Source organism: Dendrobates tinctorius, unplaced genomic scaffold (assembly GCF_039654945.1).
Source record: "Dendrobates tinctorius isolate UK_male_01 unplaced genomic scaffold, ASM3965494v1 ptg000129l, whole genome shotgun sequence".
Lineage (NCBI taxonomy): Eukaryota > Metazoa > Chordata > Amphibia > Anura > Dendrobatidae > Dendrobates > Dendrobates tinctorius.
In genome coordinates, this window is record NW_027361797.1 from 18,713,990 (window position 1) to 18,734,612 (window position 20,623).

General features: G+C 47.9%; 1 protein-coding gene across 1 annotated transcript in view; it reads right to left on the bottom strand.

The window, feature by feature from the left end:
* Positions 1-20,623, bottom strand: part of GRIN2A (glutamate ionotropic receptor NMDA type subunit 2A) — a 293,548-nt gene that overhangs the window by 92,799 nt on the left and 180,126 nt on the right. The window contains exon 6 of the mRNA XM_073542833.1: positions 19,413-19,538. Coding sequence (XP_073398934.1) covers positions 19,413-19,538 — 126 coding nt within the window. The remainder of the gene's footprint in view (positions 1-19,412; positions 19,539-20,623) is intronic.

The window sequence follows — 20,623 nt, forward strand, 5'->3', positions numbered from 1 at the left end:
CAGCACACTGTATCACACAGGATAGGATTAGGTACACGGCTCAGCAGTCTGTATCACACCGGATAGGATTAGATACACGGATCAGCAGTCAGTATCACACAGGATAGGATTACATACACGGCTCAGCAGTCAGTATCACACAGGATAGGAATAGATACACAGCTCAGCAGACAGTATCACACAGGATAGGATTAGATACAGGACTCAGCAGACAGTATCACACAGGAGAGGATTAGATACACGGCTCAGCAGACAGTATCACACAGGATAGGATTAGATACACAGCTCAGCAGTCAGCATCACACAGGAGAGGATTAGATACACAGCTCAGCAGACAGTATTACACAGGAGAGGATTAGATACATGGCTCAGCAGACTATCACACAGGATAGGATTAGATACACGGCTCAGCAGTCAGTATCACACAGGATAGGATTAGATACACGGCTCAGCAGTTAGTATCACACAGGAGAGGATTAGACACAAGGCTCAGCAGATAGTATCACACAGAATAGTATTAGATACACGGCTCAGCAGTCAGTACCACACATGATAGGATTAGATACATGGCTTAGCAGTCAGTATCACACAGGATAGGATTAGATACACAGCTCAGCAGTCAGTATCACACATGATAGGATTAGATACATGGCTCAGCAGTCAGTATCACACATGATAGGATTAGATACATGGCTCAGCAGTCAGTATCACACAGGAGAGGATTAGATGTCCAGTAGATGGCCAAGTATTCTGAAACAGGAGGGAGCAGCTCCTCCTATGTTTTGCAAGAGCAGGGGCTGCACTTCTATTAAATCCGCAGCAATTCTGCACTGATTTTTCTGCACCATCTGCACAGCTTTTTTTTCCCATTGATTTACATTGTACTGTAAATCACAGTGCGGATCTGCAGCGTTTCTGCAATGAAAAATCCGCTGCAGATCCGCAGCAAATATGCATCGTGTGCACATAGCCTAATGGAGCTAAAAGGAAAGCACTGGGCTCTAATAAAATGGCGCCTGGCCACACCTAAAGCTGTGAATTGAGCTGCCCACAGAGGCATGCCCAGTTCATAGCTGATGCTGCTGCAATGATGCAGATAGGGGTCGGGAGCCGACTCTTGTCTCTTATGCCCAGGGACTGCTGTAAATGAGCATGGAAAGTGTCGTTCAGCAGCCAGAAAGGTAAGATGGCAGCCCCCAGTGGCTGCATTAATACAGTAAAAAAGCAAACCATACACACCACTGAGTCAAGCTTAGGGGACAATATTTTTTTATACTATTTTCTTTTTTACATTAAATTATGAAAAAACACGGCACCTTCCCTTTAATGAATCAGGAACATTGCCGTCCACCTTGCCTCCTCGTGAAGATGGGTATGAAGATTGCCGGTCTTGATGAATCGGGGCCGCTGTTTTGGATGGCCAAGTAAAAGTATTGTCTTGACCTTAATACTAAAACAATTTTGTGGAAAGACCTGAATCAATCAGCTCATGGGAGAAAACCCACCAACACAACAGACATGAAGCTGTTTTGTAGAGAGGAATGGGCTAAATTTCCTCCAAGCCGAATTTAACAATTTCCTGAAACATTTAGATACAGTTATTGCTGCATAACTGGGTCACACCAGATACAGAAAGAAAAGGTTTACATGTTTTTGCCACTCACACACAATGTTGGATCATTTTCCTGACTAATACGATGGCAAAGACTAACATATCTAACTAATTTGTTTGATTTGGTTCTCTTTATCTACACTTAGGAGTTTTATGAAAAATTTGTTGTAGATTTAGGTCAGGTTTATGCAGAACTATTAACATTTCAGAAAGTTCACAAACTTTCATGTGACACTGTTTAGACTGTGAACCCCATTGGGGACAGAGATGATATTGTGTGTAAAACTGTAATGAGCTGCGGAATATGTTAGCGCTATATAAAAATAAAGATTATTATTAGTAGTATATAGTGTCTATATGCCCAAATAGGTCTTAATAACACAAGTTTTCTTCATAAGAAACTTAAAACAATATAGATTTTAAGGAAGCCCATATTCTCAATCTACCACTGCTGAAAATCTTACAGTACTGGAGCCAGAATTCAAAAACTTGTTTGAAAATTTAAATTTGAAGAAACGGATAGATGTCACCAGTCATGATGTTTTATTAAATTCCATTAAGACATAGGACAGAACATTGTTTGCTTTGTGAACATTTCCACCAAGATAGGGTGAACAAAAAAGTTCATTTTTTGTGGACATCTGTCATTTTTGTTTTTGTTTAACTGACTGAGCTAGAAAAGGTTATATATGTATAACCCTTGAACGATAAGGCCTCGTCACACTAAGCGAGATCACTAGCGATATCGCTTAAGCGTCACCGATTTTGTTTCGCAGCAGCGATATTGCTAGAGATATCGCTACATGTGACACTCACCTCCGACCGGCTCCCCCGCTGGTTATCGCTGATCGCGCGAGAACGTCCAGGGCCGTTTCTCATCAGCAGCTTCCTGCTGGGCTTCCTGCTGGCGCCGACGAGCAAAACGTGGACGCGGGCAGGTGGACGTCTTCATCGCTGCGTCTGACAGGTAAGTAATGACCGCCGACCGCTGGTACGATCTGCCTGTTTGGCAGCTCACTAGCGACCATTTAGCGATGCACCAGCGATCCTGACTGGGTCGTATCATGGTCGGGATCGCTGGTGCATCGCTAAATGTGACGGGACCCTTAGCCCTAGGTAAAGAAGCATTTGAAAGATACAGCTTGGCCAGCACTTTTTTTAAGCATACTTCAGCCTCAAATTCATAAAGCACTGCTGCGCTCCTACAGATTTCCCAATTCTGTACTGGGTTCAATCCTGATCTAGTTTCCGAGGTCAGATGTGGGATTGAAAGACTGAAGGTGACGTAGATAAAATAATTGAGTCATTCGAGCCTTAAGGGGGCTTCACACATAGCAATATCGCTAGCAATATCGTTAAAGCGTCACCGATTTTGTGACGCAGCAGCGATATTGCTAGCGATATCGCTATATGTGACACTTACCTCCGACCGGCTCCTCCGCTGGCTATCGCTGATCGCGTGAGAACGTCCTGGGCCGTTTCTCGGTGGCGGCTTCCTGCTGGGCTTCCTGCTGGCGCAGACGAGCGACGCGTGGATGTGGGCGGAGGACGTCATCATCTCCGCTTCTGACAGGTAAGGCTACTTTCACACATCAGGTTTTCGGTGTCAGGCGCGATCCGGCGTCGTGCCGGAATGCCGGATCCGGCAAATGTTTTGTAAAACCTGATGTGCTGGATCCGGTTTTCTGCCGGATCCGTCTTGTTCTTGACAGACAAAACCGGATCCGTCTCATCCGGTTCATCCATTTTTCTATACGTTTTTCGACGGATTACGCCGGATCTGGTTTTTAAAATTGACCCTTGTGGCCTTCCGAACGGGATTGGCTACTGGAAAACTATATATAGCATGTTCCTACAGCCCTTCTTTGACAGGTTGTAGTGGGCAGAGCTACTGAGCATGCTCAGACCAAAAAAAACGGATCCGGCCACCGGATCCGGCTTTCGCCGGATCAGGCGCATTGCGGCGCTCATAGGCTTTCATTGTGTGAAAAAGACGCACGCGCCGGATCCGGCGTGTCCGGCTTTTTCGCCGGAGACAAAAAACGTTACAGTAGCCATTTTTTCCAGACGCCGGATCGCGACACATTGCCGGATCCGGCGAAAACCGGATGAAACGCATGGCCATCCGGCGCGATCCGGCGCAAATGCAAGTCAATGGGGGGGAAACCGGATCCGGCATTGCATTTCGCCGGATCCGGTTTCTGTCAAAAGCGCCGAATCGCGCCTGACGGCGAAAACCTGATGTGTGAAAGAGGCCTAAGTAACGACCGCTGCTGCTTTGCTGGATCACTGGTGAGTTCTGCCTGTTTGGCAGCTCACTAGCGACCATTTAGCAATGCACCAGCGATCCTGACCGGGTCGTATCGCTGTCAGGATCGCTGGTGCATCGCTAAATGTAACAGGGCCCTTAGGCTACATTCTCACAATGAGCTTTTAGTGACTATTTGATATTGGAGATTTTCTGTGCCATTTCTGCACCAATTAATATAAAGAGGTTACTTGCATTTTTTCAAAAATATGAAGCAGAAAAAGCTTACCAAAAACTCATTTTGGGAAGGTATTCTAAAAGTCTACCCAGTCCATGCTCATATGGATGTATATTTGCATGAAAGGTATAGATGCAAAAGTGGCCATCCTCAACTTTTCTTCAATTGTGTTAAAAAGTTATAAAAATGTTTTTTATGCCAGTTTACCATCTCAAGCCATAAAGTAAAATAAATATGTATGTGTATCTGTTATCTATCCATATAATACAGTAACAGTTCAAGTCCCACAAGACAGCTCCACATTCTGACTCATATATGGGGTTTCCAATCAAGCTAATTCCCTCTTTGATGTCCATATTGTCCAACAAAATATATAAGTGAGTTGATTGCTATGAGACAACTAGAGATGAGCGGATCTTTTGAAATTTAAATTCTCCAACTTTGCAGAATTTTGCCAAAAAACTTCATTTGTGGCAAATAAGTTCACATGACTCTCAATACTGGAAAACTTGTAATTGCTCACAAAATATACTTGGGGGAGAGGAGAGAGAGGGCCCCACTGATCAAAAGAGCTTACACTTCACAGGTGAAAGAGATGACACCGCTGACCAAAAGAGCTTACACTCTACGAGAGAGAGCCCCACTGACAATAAGAGCTTATACTCTACAGGCGAGAGAACCCCAGTGACCATAAGAGCTTACAATCTACAGATGAGAGAAGACCCTACTGATCATAAAAGCTCACACTCTACAGGAGACAGAGAGAACCCCACTTACCATAAGAGCTTACACTCTACAGGAAAGAGAGAGGACCCAGACTGACCATAAGAGCTTACACTCTACAGGAGACAGAGAGAACCCCACTTACCATAAGAGCTTATACTCTACAGGAAAGAGAGAGGACCCAGACTGACCGTAAGAGCTTACACTCTACAGGAGAGAGAGAGAGGACCCCGCTGACTATAAGAGCTTACGCTCTACAGGAGAGAGATGACCTCGCTGACTATAAGAGCTTACTCTCTATGAGAGACAGAGGACCCGGCTAATCATATGAGCTTACAATATACAGAAGAAAGAAAAAGAGAGAGAGGAACTCACTAACCATAAGAGATTACACTCTACAGGTGTGAGAGAGAACCTTGCTGACCATAAGAGCTTACACTCTACAGGTGAGAGAGAGAAAGAGAGAGGGGGAGAGGGGGGACTCTGCTGACCAAAAGAGCTCACACTCTACAAGAGAGCGCGTGTGAACCCTGCTGATTATAAGAGATAATACTCTACAGGAGACAAAAAGAGAGAGAGAGGACCCCACAAACCATAAATAGCTTACACTCTATAGGTGAGGGAAAAGAAAAGAGAGAGAGACCCTTCTGGCTATGAGAGCTTACACTCAACAAAAGAGTGAGAGAGTGATTGCACTATTGACTATAAGAGCTTACACTCTACATGAGAGAGAGAGGACCCCGTTAAGCATAAGAGCTTACAATCTACAGGAGAGAATGTGGGAAGGAGGACCCCCATATAGTGTTTGGGCCGGAACCAAGGGGACCGCCATCAGAGTTATTGAAGGAAGCACAACGGGGGATTACAAAGGGAGACATGCGACTGAGGTTGTCAGGGCAACAGGGGGTGGGACTAGGGTAAAAGGAGCAGGGGACGCGCTGAAGTGGCAGTTGGGGAAGAGAGGGAGTGAAGGCAGGATGCAGGGTGACTTGCAGGGGCACCGAGAGGAGCCTGCGAGGAGAAAGCAACCGATTGACCGACAAGAGAGACGTGAGAGACTGTGCCCAGAGACTGCTTCCCGCTCCCGTTCTGAGAGAAATATCCCCGCTAACCCCCGCCTTGAAGGGAGAGGAACTATACCTCCGGTTGTGGCCGTGAGTACTGGTAACCAGGCCTCAGAGACCTGGGCCCTTCCCCCCTGCCTTCCCCCATCACGCCGACCCGGCCATCATTGGCCTCAAGATACGCCACATTGTCACAGGCGGGATAAAAGGCTCGCTACCCTGGCTTAGGAAGAGACTCCTTGGTAAAGGACGGCTACAGGCCTTTCTGGGGAACTGCGTCATCACCGCGCGCCACCTCCATCATTTTCTTCAGGGCCCGTTGAGCCCCAACGGCACTGCTTTCTTCAGGGCCTGTTGCGCCCCAGTGGCAGCGTTTTCTTCAGGGCCTGTTGCGCCCCAGCGGCAGCGTTTTCTTCAGGGCCTGTTGCGCCCCAGCGGCAGCGTATCCTTCAGGGCCTGTTGCGCCCCAGCAGCAGCGTTACCTTCAGGGCCTGTTGCGCCCCAACGTCCCCGTTTCCTTCAGGACCTGTTGCGCCCCAGCGGCAGTGTTTCCCTCAGGGCCTGTTGCGCCCCAGCGGCAGCGTTACCTTCAGGGCCTGTTGCGCCCCAACGTCCCCGTTTCCTTCAGGGCCTGTTGCGCCCCAACGCCCTCGTTTTCTTCAGGGCTTGTTGCGCCCCAACAGTATTATTCTCTTCAGGGCCTGTTGCCCCCACCGACGTCACTTTCCTCAGGACAGCCGCCTCAGCGACCTCAACGCGGCCACGCTACTGAACCCCGCAGTCCCTGAAAGGCTAAGTGAAACTATATTTGGTTAAGTTTATTGAGTCCCTGCGTGGACTGTTGGTGTTGTTTCTTTATCCTTGTTTTGTTCAGCCTAGCCCATCGGCTAGAGTTATATAAACGTGTTTTCGAAAATCACCATTCGTCTAGTGTCTCGTCACTGCATCCTGCGAACCTGTCCGACCCTACACTTGGCGTAGTCGGCAGGATGCAGTCTCCGAGCATAGACGGTGGTGGCGCAGGTCAGGGGGAAGCTGTAGAATCTGTAAATAATGAGGGCCCCCATACTAGCATTTCATTGGGGGCCATGCAGAACAACCTGCCTAGATTTTCTGGCTCCAATACTATGCTATGGAGCTGGACAGAGCGAATGCGGGGGCTCTTTCGGATGCACCCAATGACCCCTGACCTGGAAGCTGAAGTGGCACTCATGGCCCTAGACGGGGAGGTGCGGAGGTCAGTGATGTTGAAACCTCCGGGGCACCGCAACACTTTTGAAAAGGTGTTGCAGATAGTGGAACAGACCCATGGAGAAGAGTTAAGGACCCATCTGTTTAGTCGGATGCAGGCAGAGGGGGAGACGATTACTCAGTATATGAATGTGCTCCAAGAATTGCATACGGCTATTGAAAGAAAAGACGGGGTAGGGGTAGGACCTGTTGACATTACCCTACGTGACCTACTGGTGACTGGACTGCGAGATCCACTGATAAAACAGGCATTACGGGAACAGATCAGAATGAATCCCCAAATAGATTTTTCAGAAGTGGGAAGTCAGGCACGGGTTCGGGAGCAAGAGCAGGGGATGGCGGTCCCCGTGGGGAAGGTCCGAGGTGTGGAGGCCTCCTCGAACACAGTTGAGGAACCCCAGTGGGTGGAGGAGATGAAGCGAGAATTGAAAAATATTAAGAGCGAGTTGGCTGAAGTAAAGAGAAGAACCGAGCCAGAGACTGGATGACCCAGTGTTAATCCCGGTCCCTGGGGGTCATGTTCTCCGCGGGGTGGTCAACCTATACCGGCCCGGTGTTATGAGTGTGGAGAACCAGGCCACTTCGCCCGAGAGTGTCCGCGGCGTGGGAGATACCCACCCCGGCGGCCATTAAACTAAAGGGCTCCGGGCTGGGGGGACGCCGCTCGGAGCCGAAAACCACAACTAGGGGTGGTGGAAGTCCCGAATATTTGATAGCAAATTGTCCGGTAGTCTGGGCAGAAGTAGAGGGCCGGGCCGTCCGGTGTCTGGTGGACACGGGGTCACAAGTAACCACTATGCCCGCAGCGTACTTTCAACGAAACTTTCCAGAGGCAGCAAGGCCTCAGTGGGGACCCATGATTAGACTAGTAGCTGCTAACCAACTGCCGGTCCCGGTTGCCGGGGTAGTGTGGGTGCAGATGACATTGTGCGGTAAACCCCTCGGCCGCAGAGGGGTGGTGCTGACTCAAGGAGAAGCTGATCAATGACACCCCGTCACCCTAGGCATGAATATTTTAAAAGAGTTTGGTAACCTGTTGCTTAATGATCCCACACAAAGGACACTGAAGCAGTGGGGTTCTCGCACAGCTCAGGGACAGGTATTCCAGCAGCTGGTGCGAGGTGCGCGGGTGCATCGGGACTGCCAGGAGGGTGAGGCTCTGGGTAAGGTCATCAAGTCAGCGGCACCCCTGCTTGTGCTGCCTCCTGGACAGACAGTGGTGGCCCTGCCAATTCGGGCCCCGATACCTTTGGAGGGCGTAGAGGTGCAGGTGGAGCCGTGTCACTCAGAGCACTTACCTCCTGGCATACTGGTGGCTCGTTCCCTCGCTACGGTGCGAAAAGGAACCGTCCTGGTCCGCTGCGTTAACCTTGAAGACCGAGATACCATTCTGAAAGCCCGGACTGTACTGGCCAAACTAGTAAATCCTTTAGAAGAAGTGCTGCCCGCTCCTGCGGTTCAATTACGAGTACACCCCGAGGATCCTTGGGAGGTAACAATACGAACCTTACAGGCCCACGAAGTCTCGACACAAGAGAAGGGCCGAAATATTTTGGAGCAGATGCGGGCCGAGCTTTCTGGACTAACTGCGGCCCAACTTTCACAAGTAAAAGCATTGCTGGGACAGTACCACGAAGTATTTGCTAGCCATGAGGATGACTTTGGGTGTACCACCGCCATCACTCATGAGATCCCCACAGCAGGAGCGGCCCCTATCCGAGAACGATATCGACAAATCCTGCCACAACTCTATCAAGAGGTGAAAACTTTGCTGGCTCAGATGCTGCAAAAAGGGGTGATACGGGAAAGTCAAAGCCCTTGGGCGGCCCCCATCGTGTTAGTCCGGAAGAAAGATGGTACACTACGATTCTGTGTGGATTATCGTAAATTGAATGCTTGCACTATTAAAGACTCATACCCACTGCCCCGCATAGAAGAATCTCTGTCTGCATTGGGCAAAGCAACATATTTTTCGACCCTGGACTTGGCCAGTGGGTACTGGCAGGTGCCCATGTCAGAAGAGGACAGAGCTAAGACGGCGTTCATAATGCCCATGGGACTGTTTGAGTTTAATCGTATGCCATTCGGGCTGGCCAACGCCCCCGGGACTTTTCAGCGATTGATGGAGCGATGTTTAGGAGATCTCAATTTTGAGGCCACGTTGATCTACCTGGACGACATCATTGTCTATGCCGCCTTCTTCGAGGACCACCTGAAGCGGTTGGGACAGGTACTCAGCCGGCTGCAAAAGTACGGGTTGAAGGTGAAGCCTCAGAAATGCCACCTATTTCGCTCTCAGATTGAGTATCTGGGTCATGTCGTTTCGGCAGAGGGTGTGAGACCATCCCGGGAGAAGGTTGCTGTTATCCAGGAATGGCCTACCCCCGAGACGGTGAAAGATGTGCGGGCTTTTCTGGGGTTAGCTGGATATTACCGTTGTTTCGTAAAGAATTTTGCATGTCGAGCTCGAGCCCTGCATGACCTGCTGAAGGGGGCTCCCGCTGGGGCCAATGGGCGAAAAATCCAGTGGCAACACCCTCAGGAAGAGGCCTTTCGAGATCTCAAGGCTGCACTCTCGGATGCCCCAGTGTTGGCTTATGCGGATTTCTCTCAGCCGTTCATCCTGCACACTGACGGGAGTCTTCACGGGCTAGGGGCTGTGTTGTCACAGGTTCAGGAAGGCCAGGAGAGGGTGATCGCTTATGGAAGCCGTTCACTCCATGATTCTGAGCGTAACCCTGACAATTACAGCTCTTTTAAGCTCGAGCTCCTCGCAGTGGTGTGGGCTATGACGGAGAGATTTGCAGAGTACCTAGCGGGCTCCGAGGTGGTAGTGCGAACTGACAACAACCCACTGGCTCATTTGGAAAACGCCAAGTTGGGGGCTTTGGAGCAGCGATGGGTGGCCCGAATGGCGAAGTACAATTACAAGATTATTTACAAAAGAGGGGCCGAGAATGTTCATGCAGATGCTCTCTCCAGGATTCGACATACAACTCCCGGACAGAATCGAGATGAAGAATTAGAAGGAGAGGAAATACCGTTCGCTCTTACCGCTGCCGTGCTCACCAATGTTGATGCAAAAGTATCTTCTCCAGAGGCCCACAGGGGCATCCTGGAACAATCTCGGGATAAGTGGATACAACAGCAACAAGAAGATGAAGAAGTTGGACTTCTCTGGACATGGGTCGCCACTGGTCAATTACCCACTGATACTCAACGACAAACTTTGTCCCAAGACCTGTCGCTGATGCTGCGACAATGGGAGAGACTGATTATCTGAAAGGGACTACTGTACCGTAAAATCACTTTGCAAACAACCTCAACGACTGTTTGGCAGGTGGTTACACCCGGAGCTCAACTACACGAGCTGGCTCAAGAGGCTCACGAAAAAGGGGCCCACTTTGGAGTTAAAAAGACTACAATGGTTACAACAGAAAGTTTATCACCCACGCTTGTCGGCTGTTGTGGAAGAAGTTTGCCGTACCTGCCGCTTATGTGAATTGGCCAAACTGCCTGCTCAGAGGGCCGCAACACAGACGATTGTGACTTCAGCGCCCTTTGAGCTCCTGACAGTGGATTATCTGCACATTGGTCCCGCATTCCAGGGATACGAACACTGCCTCGTCATGGTGGATCATTTCACCAAGTTCGCTGTGGTCACCCCTACTCGAGACCAGACCGCGGAGTCAGCCGCCTCTGCAATTTGCAGAAACTTTATACAAGTGTACGGCTGTCCTCAACGTATACATTCCGACCAGGGAGCATGTTTTTTGGGGAAAGTTATGGAGGAACTACATCATCTTTATGGGATTGATAAATCCCGGACCACACGATATCACCCACAAGGGAATGGGGCTTGTGAGCGATTTAATCGGACATTGATTCAAATGCTACGCACTCTGGAGAGTGACAAGAAAGCTCGTTGGCCTGAATATGTTTCTGAATTAGTATGGGTTTATAATAATCGTGTACATCGAGTTACGGGCTATACTCCTTATTTCCTGCTGTTCGGACGAGAGGGTAAAGGGATCACAGAGGTAGAGTTGGACCCCGAAGAGCCTCAGCCCTGGACCGGAGTGTCGTCTTGGGTCCGAAATCATCGCCACAGGCTGCAAACTCTTCACTGAATTGTACATACCAAACTTCAAGACTGGGAACACCCAGGGAAGAATACAACCTCCCCTCCCCATCTCCAAAACGGGGACCGTGTGCTTGTACTAGATCAACGCCCCCAGAATAAACTGGAGTCACGTTGGAAAGAGAGTCCTTATCGGGTACTACGCCGTATCCATCCAAAAGGACCTGTGTACGAAATACGGCCCGAGCAGGATGAAACACTGCCCACCCGCATTGTGCATCGTAATATGTTACGCCCGTGTATTTCCACCGACCCGAAGCAACTGGAACCTGCCCCGAAGACATCCGAACCGGAGTCCATATGCTGGGATTCGGAAGACGAGGATTTCCCTCCAGTTCCCAAGGGCCCTCCACCCAATAATGAGCCAGTTGACACAATTAACCCACCAGCTTCATGCAGCCCACCGACGTCCACCACCCCAGAAGATTCCACCCCAGAAGATTCCACCCCAGTCGAACTTAGACGCTCCGAGCGGTCAACAGCCGGCAAACCCCCCGAACGGTATGAACAAGATCAGTTCGTATGGCAACGAATATTAACACCTTTACAGGCCAATCTTAATAGACTAACTCCCTCGCCCGAGGACTGGCGAGCTTACAGGGTGGGGGAATGTGGGGAGTAGGACCCCCATATAGTGTTTGGGCCGGAACCAAGGGGACCGCCATCAGAGTTATTGAAGGAAGCACAACAGGGGGATTACAAAGGGAGACATGCGACTGAGGTTGTCAGGGCAACAGGGGGTGGGGCTAGGGTAAAAGGAGCAGGGGACGCGCTGAAGTGGCATTTGGGGAAGAGAGGGAGTGAAGGCAGGACGCAGGGTGACTTGCAGGGGCACCGAGTGGAGCCTGCGAGGAGAAAGCAACCGATTGACCGACAAGAGAGACGTGAGAGACTGTGCCCAGAGACTGCTTCCCGCTCCCGTTCTGAGAGAAATATCCCCGCTAACCCCCGCCTTGAAGGGAGAGGAACTATACCTCCGGTTGTGGCCGTGAGTACTGGTAACCAGGCCTCAGAGACCTGGGCCCTTCCCCCCTGCCTTCCCCCATCACGCCGACCCGGCCATCATCGGCCTCAAGATAAGCCACATTGTCACAGGCGGGATAAAAGGCTTGCTACCCTGGCTTAGGAAGAGACTCCTTGGTAAAGGACGGCTACAGGCCTTTCTGGGGAACTGCGTCATCACCGCGCGCCACCTCCATCATTTTCTTCAGGGCCCGTTGAGCCCCAACGGCACTGCTTTCTTCAGGGCCTGTTGCGCCACAGCGGCAGCGTTTTCTTCAGGGCCTGTTGCGCCCCAGCGGCAGCATTTTCTTCAGGGCCTGTTGCGCCCCAGCGGCAGTGTATCCTTCAGGGCCTGTTGCGCCCAAGCGGCAGCGTTACCTTCAGGGCCTGTTGCGCCCCAACGTCCCCGTTTCCTTCAGGGCCTGTTGCGCCCCAGCGGCAGTGTTTCCCTCAGGGCCTGTTGCGCCCCAGCGGCAGCGTTACCTTAAGGACCTGTTGCGCCCCAACATCCCCGCTTCCTTCAGGGCCTGTTGTGCCACAACATCCTCGTTTTCTTCAGGGCTTGTTGCGCCCCAACGGTATTATTCTCTTCAGGGCCTGTTGCCCCCACCGACGTCACTTTCCTCAGGACAGCCGCCTCAGCGACCTCAACGCGGCCACGCTACTGAACCCCGCAGTCCCTGAAAGGCTATGTGAAACTATATTTGGTTAAGTTTATTGAGTCCCTGCGTGGACTGTTGGTGTTGTTTCTTTATCCTTGTTTTGTTCAGCCTAGCCCATCGGCTAGAGTTATATAAACGTGTTTTCGAAAATCACCATTCGTCTAGTGTTTCGTCACTGCATCCTGCGAACCTGTCCGACCCTACACTTGGCGTAGTCGGCAGGATGCAGTCTCCGAGCATAGACGGTGGTGGCGCAGGTCAGGGGGAAGCTGTAGAATCTGTAAATAATGAGGGCCCCCATACTAGCATTTCATTGGGGGCCATGCTGAACAACCTGCCTAGATTTTCTGGCTCCAATACTATGCTATGGAGCTGGACAGAGCGAATGCGGGGGCTCTTTCGGATGCACCCAATGACCCCTGACCTGGAAGCTGAAGTGGCACTCATGGCCCTAGACGGGGAGGTGCGGAGGTCAGTGATGTTGAAACCTCCGGGGCACCGCAACACTTTTGAAAAGGTGTTGCAGATAGTGGAACAGACCCAACGCGGCCACGCTACTGAACCCCGCAGTCCCTGAAAGGCTATGTGAAACTATATTTGGTTAAGTTTATTGAGTCCCTGCGTGGACTGTTGGTGTTGTTTCTTTATCCTTGTTTTGTTCAGCCTAGCCCATCGGCTAGAGTTCTATAAACGTGTTTTCGAAAACCACCATTCATCTAGTGTCTCGTCACTGCATCCTGCGAACCTGTCCGACCCTACAAGAGTCTTACTAAGTAGCCCTGGAGATGAGAAACAACTCTGTGGTTGGTACTGACCACCACTGTAAAAGTTATGATAATCTGTAAGATATGATAGCTGTAGGGCATTATGGGGAAGCCCACACGGCACTGCAATGTCTTTGTCTGCCTTATGATGCTTCAGCAGTGTGTGTGTGAAACTCTGCCAGGAAAGTTATTTTTGTGAACAGTGAATCAAGTCACTCATCTCTGCAAATAACCACTTTAAATCTCTTGTCCACTAATGACAAAGTGGAATGCTCACACATAGGTCGCCCTCACACCCAGGGCTGTGGGGTACTCGGTATCGGGCCCGATGAGCTTCAATGGGAGATGTCACGGCAGCTGTAACCCGGCCCGTGACCCTGGGCGCCCATTGTAAAAGGGGTTGTTTCAGTGTGCTTTTGGTAACGAAAGTTTATAAGTGATTCGTGATGCCACCTGTAGTGTTCGGCAATAAAGATGTAAGCCGACGCTGCAGACAGATCCTATGGGACAGATGGTGTGGTGCAGCAGTGATGTTATGATGTTATAGCCCTCCACAGGCAGGGCTGTAGCCCCAGGGCAGAGTAAGTGAAGTGACATGTAGATGGTGTAGTGCTGGGCAGGTTGGCGCAGGAATACGTGGAGGACACCAGGGCATGTAGTTCCAAAGCTTTACTCACAGTCTGTTGTACAAACAGGTGCCTGCCTCCGTGCCGTGTCCTCTGGGTCAGGGACTCAGTCAACCTCCAGGCCAGATGGAATACTCCTTTCCCACACTCCGTCAACATGTGCGTTTCTGAACGTCTCCTCTTATAGCGCCTTTAGATGAAGTACTCCTAGTACTGAGTTACACTGGAGTTCCTCCTGTCCGATGTTCTTATGAACTCTACTTGTACGGCAGACAGCTGTAGCCTGCTTCAGGGACTCCTTGCTACTAAGTCCTGGCTCACTATTCAGTTGCTGTTGTGCCCCCAAGTCTTGTGTGGGAATAAAGTGGTCACTACTTCTATTCCTCCGGTGTCTGCTGCAGGACCATTAGTATCCATACAACCTCGGGGACCGGGCCCCGGCCTTGCGCTTAGAACTTCTAGGAAGGGTTCTCCTCTAACCAACGTCCTCTGTTCTCTTTTACTCCTCACGTTCCGTACTAATCCTTTCTTTCTGTGGAGAATCAGGCTTTCAGTCTATGTTGTTCTATCTCTTCCTTTCCCGTGCCAGCAGACCCAGGTCACTGGGATCTGCTGGAGCACTTCCATCCATCTATCCCTCTCTCCAGGGATCTTCTTCTCTCCAACTCTCTAACCAACTGACCTCTAATCCTAAACTCTTCCAGCTCCTTGTAATGTAATCTAACTCCACCCACCTCCCAGCACGTTTCGTGTTCCAAGCAGGGAGCCACCAATGGGTGCTTTACTATACTCCAAGCAGGGAGCCGCCGAAGGTGCTTTGCTACACTACTTTCGGGTGTGGGGTGCAGGTGTTGGAGTGTGGTCAGGAGTCCCCACCTTACCTGGATGGTGGGATACCACACCTCAGGAGGAGGTGCAGTACCTCTGTGGCGACTGAGCCTCAGGGGCGCCACACTCACCTTTTTTCAATCTACAGTACACAGCAATGCTGCAGAAAAAGGAGAATGACAGCGCATAGAGCTACTCCAGTGGCCAATGCAAAAACTTGTATGTAGAATAGAAAACTGTTCGAGATCACATTCTGATACAATTCTCCTTTACAAGGTCGTCTCCTCCTGTCTGCTGTGGGCTCCATCGATGAGCCCGCAACTTTTCCGGCACATGTCAGCTGATTTCATAAGCTGACATGTGCTCCTAACAGCCACTGGTGGAATCGTGATCAACCCCCGGGTGTTAACATGTTAAATGCCGCTGTCAATCTCTGACAGCGGCATTTAACATGATCGCGCTGGAAGCACATCACAAAACCCGCCCATCATTGCCCGTTTCACATTACCGCGGTTTGCTGATGAGTTGGCTTGACAACCCGGGGTCTGCAGGATACCTCTGTGGTTGTAATTGCCGGTAATAAGTGAGCATTTCTGCTACAGCACAAGCGATCAGAAGATCGCAGCTTCTAATCTCCCATGGAGACTATTGAGGCTAATAAAAAGAGAAAAAAAAGTTTTAAAAAATATTTAAAACATTTTAAAAAAATAACAGTTTAAATCACCCATCATTCGCCCCATTCAAAATAAAAGAATAAAAAACGCACGTATTTGGTATGCTGAGTTCAGAATCACCCGATCTCTCAATATATAAAAATAATGAATCCAATTGGTAAACGGTGTAACGAGAAAAGAAATCAAAACGCCAGAATTACGTTTTTTTGGTCGCAGCGACATTGCATTAAAATGCAATAACGAGCGCATGTACACCAAAATGGTATCAATAAAAACATCAGGTCAGCATGCAAAAAATAAACCGTCACCCAGCCCCAGATCCTGAAAAAGGGAGTCGCTACGGGTCTCGGAAAACTTTAAAAAAATTTTTTCACCACTTAAAAAAAGTACCTAAACATGTATGGTATCTACAAACTCGTAATAACCTGGAGAATCATAATGGCAGGTCAGTTTAGTGAACATGTTAAAAAAATTGTGTAAATGCCCTTTCTTTGCAATTGTATCCCACTTTGATTTTTTTTTCCTGTTTTCCAGTACACTATATGGTGAAACCAATGGCGTCGTCCAAAAAAACAAGCCCTCATATGGCCGTATTGATGGAAAATTAAAAATATGGCTTTGGAAAGAAGGGGAGAAAAAAATCGGAAACCCCAAAAAAGGAAAAATCTAAGGTGGTGAAGGGGTTAAGTAAGGTAACTCTTTCCAATTTCAACACCTTAAAATGCTAAGAAGTTAGTCTACATCCATAGTTGACATTACCTGTAATAATGCAAAAAATAAACTGCAGAGTGACAGTTAACGCTTCAGAGGAAATGTATCTCATATCGTGTAGCTCCCAGCTGGGCCACAATAATATTAAAATGCTTTACTGGCATAATGACAGATTTTTTTTTTTTACAGCCATGAGGTATAAGAATGATCACTACTGAAATTATGCAGAAAAAAAAGGATTGACTGGAGCCTCTTGTAAACCAAGAATGGTATTTTCGAGGCTTGATTACCTACGTTATCATATTAATGTCACATTGCTTAATAAATAATGATATTGATAAGGAAATAGGAAGAAAAATGAACCAAAAATTCTTATACATCTTTTCTTAATTTGATAGGAATAATAGTTTATGGTGTTAACAAGAAGTTTTACGGTGGATCTGCAGCCAACTTTCACAATACAAGCTGCATATATTACTGTTCATATTTCTATGCAGCTGTCACGCTCGGTTGGGAGGGCTGCCGGCCAGTCCGTGCACTGGGCTTCAATCTCGGTCTGATTTATTCAGCCATCTGACTGCACCCTACGCCCCATTCAGAGCTGCTCAGTGTCCTTCCTGCTGTTGCTCACACTTCTCAGTACAAGCTGCAGCTGTCAGTCAGTCTGGATGGGCAGATACGGAATACACTTGGAATCATGAGCTGCCTTACTTTTTTGCTGGGATCATCAAATATTCTTCTTAATATCATGTTTATAGTCACTTTAGTAAGGATTTTCAAAGTAAGGCCTAAAAAGTCTGTTTAATAATGCATGCTGTTTGTATTGTTAAAGGAATCTGTCAGCAGGTTTTTTGCTATTTAATCTGAGGAAAGCATGAGGGAGGGGCTGAGACACTGTTTTCAGTGATGTATCACTTATTAGGCTCTGTGCTGTTGTTTCAATACAATTAGTTTTTTTTATCAGCAGGAGAGTAAAGGCCCCGTTACTCGCATCAATGTCCCAGCGATCCCACCAACGATCCAAAGTGGATGGGATCGCTGGGACATAGTTAGCTGATCGCTGGTGAGCTGTCACATAGACAGACCCACCAGCGATCAGCACCAGCGAGCAAGCTGGTATCCAAGGTATACAGCGGGTATCTAAGAGCCGCGCAGCTCTTAGATACCCGCTGTTTACCCTGGAAACCAGCTCCCAGTGTCGCTGATCATTGGTCTCTCGCTGTCACACGCAGCGATGCGCGCTGACCAGCGGGAGACCAACGATGAAAAAATGGCCCAGGACGTTCGAGCGCGATCAGCGATACCCGGCAGTGGGACCGGTCCCTGATACATGTCACACACAGCGATATCGCTGGTGAGATTGCTGTGGCGTCATAAAATCAGCGATCTCACTGGTGATCTCGCTGTGTGTGACGGGGCCTTAACATTGCCAGCACTACAACACTCATGCCTCCTGGTCTAACTCCACCCCAGCACTGATTAGCAGCTTACTATCACTATACAATGTACACAGAAAGCTGTGGTGTGGGCGGGATCATCTTTCTGAGCTCTGCTACATGCTACATCTAAAACCACTGATTGTGTCACAACTGTTGCACCCAGTAAGCTAAGTGACACATTGCTGGAATCAGGATCTCTTTTCCTACATTATACTGCTCTCAGATGAGGTAGCAAAAACCTGGTGACAGATTCCTTATAAATCTGTTGTCAAATCCACTTTACTACGTTCTATGGCCTCTGCATATGGCAGATAGTAGATTGACTAATTTTTGTATTTTATATCAATATCCAGTTTTTCAAGTCCATGCTACTTCATTCCCCTAAGCATGTGTTTAAAAATGTGCGTTGGTGGAGGATCAAAAGACAGACGAGTAATTTGATGTCCTACCACCCCAGCACTATATTGAACACTCAATAATCCATATCACATTAAATAGACTCTCTCTATATAGCTCAATCTATTCATCTTGTGAAATAGCTCTGTCTAGCTCATATAGATTTATTTTTTTAAAGTGGGTGTATTATAGATTCCCGAGGTGTTGGGACCTAGTGGCATCTACTATCAATGCCAAAGGCATAACTTGTATTGAAAACCTATAACAGGATCCTCATTTACTATGTTTCATAAAACGGATGTATTATTATGTTGGAGAAGGGTCTTTGGGAGCTTTCTGGACAAGGTCAGAGTGCAACTGAAACTGTTGGAGAAGGGTCTTTGGGAGCTTTCCGGGCAAGGTCAGAGTGCAACTGAAACTGTTGGAGAAGGGTCTTTGGGAGCTTTCTGGGCAAGGTCAGAGTGCAACTGAAACTGTTGGAGAAGGGTCTTTGGGAGCTTTCTGGGCAAGGTCGGAGTGCAACTGATACTGTTGGAGAAGGGTCTTTGGGAGCTTTCTGGGCAAGGTTGGAGTGCAACTGAAACTGTTGGAGAAGGGTCTTTGGGAGCTTTCCGCGCAAGGTCAGAGTGCAACTGAAACTGTTGGAGAAGGGTTTTTGGGAATTTTCCGGGCAAGGACAGAGTGCAACTGAAACTGTTGGAGAAGGGTCTTTGGGAGCTTCTGGGCAAGGTTGGAGTGCACCTGAAACTGTTGGAGAAGGGTCTTTGGGAGCTTTCTGGGCCAGGTTGGAGTGCAACTTAAACTGTTGGAGAAGGGTCTTTGGGAGCTTTCCGGGCAGCAAGGTCGGAGTGCAACTGCAACTGCTCCATATCTCTGTAACCTCTAAAATTTTTACAATAGCCAACCAGGAATATTCTTTGTTATTGGTTTAGAAAGTAGTCCAAACAAGATAACACACATCTCAGGTCAAAAGTCAAAAAAACATCAGATTCAATCAGCTGATATATAATATATGAGTCTCTTCATATCTTACCTTTCCCTTGTGCTAAGTTCCTGTTATATCCTACAGGACTAAAGTACTCAAATATAAAAACAGCAAAGGCAGACACAAGGAGAAGCATCACAAACATCATCACCCAGACAGATGCACTAAATGGTTCTGCAGAAAGATAGGAACAAAAAAAAATGAAAACCAGACACAATTGATTAAACTGACAGCTCGAAACATATAGATTTCATCCAAACTGTTTACTTACACATCTGAGATGCTGACGGCCTAGAGCTACCACCTAGACATATGTGTCATCTTTATGTCATAGAGGAGAAACCTTTGCAATCATTAGCTATAACACCTCACGACTTAAAGCTTGAGTCGTACGGAATATTCTACAGTGCCGTCACCTGCAGGCTAATTCATAATCTACAAGATAATAGATCTCCATTTTATGCTAAAGATGCTAAATGAAAAGTCTCAGAAAAGTGTAATCTTATGTCTTTAGGAGAATGACAGTTCTGCATTACTTTAAATAAATAACCAAAAAAGAGGAAGAATCAAGCACACCACCCACAGCGGAAATGAATACAAATGAATTTTATTAATGTCCATATTGCAAAAAAGTAGGAGAAGAAACATACAGGTGTGAACACCACCCAATGGTAATACATAAATCCACATCAAAGGGGTCATATAGCAGAAAAATTGTGCAAATACACAATGAAGTGTATCCGCAATAGTATAGCATAAGCGCATATGCGTTAGACGATGTGCTCCAAAGACAGGCAAAAAAAATATTAATAAAGTGCTATGTGCATGCCTGAATATAATATACATAATACATCCAAGTTTAAATGACACGAAGTAATGGCCAGAAGGCATATATAAAGTATATGTCTTCAAATCCAATACCGTGAATAAGTATGGGATATCCCGAGACTCAAAGTGACCTCTAATGGGTTAAATCACGGAGTACAATATGTATGTAATGATAGAAATGGACAGACACAATATATGGATGTAAAAATATCTGTTCTGGCGCATAAAGTACATTACACCAACCATTGCATAAATACCCACTATACAGTCATGGCCAAAAGTTTTGAGAATGACACAAATATTATATTTTCACATGATCTGCTGGCCTCTGGTTTTTATGTGTGTTTGTCAGATGTTTTTATCACATACAGAAATATAATTGCAATCATATTATGAGTAGCAAAAGGTTATATTGACAGTTAGAATGAGTT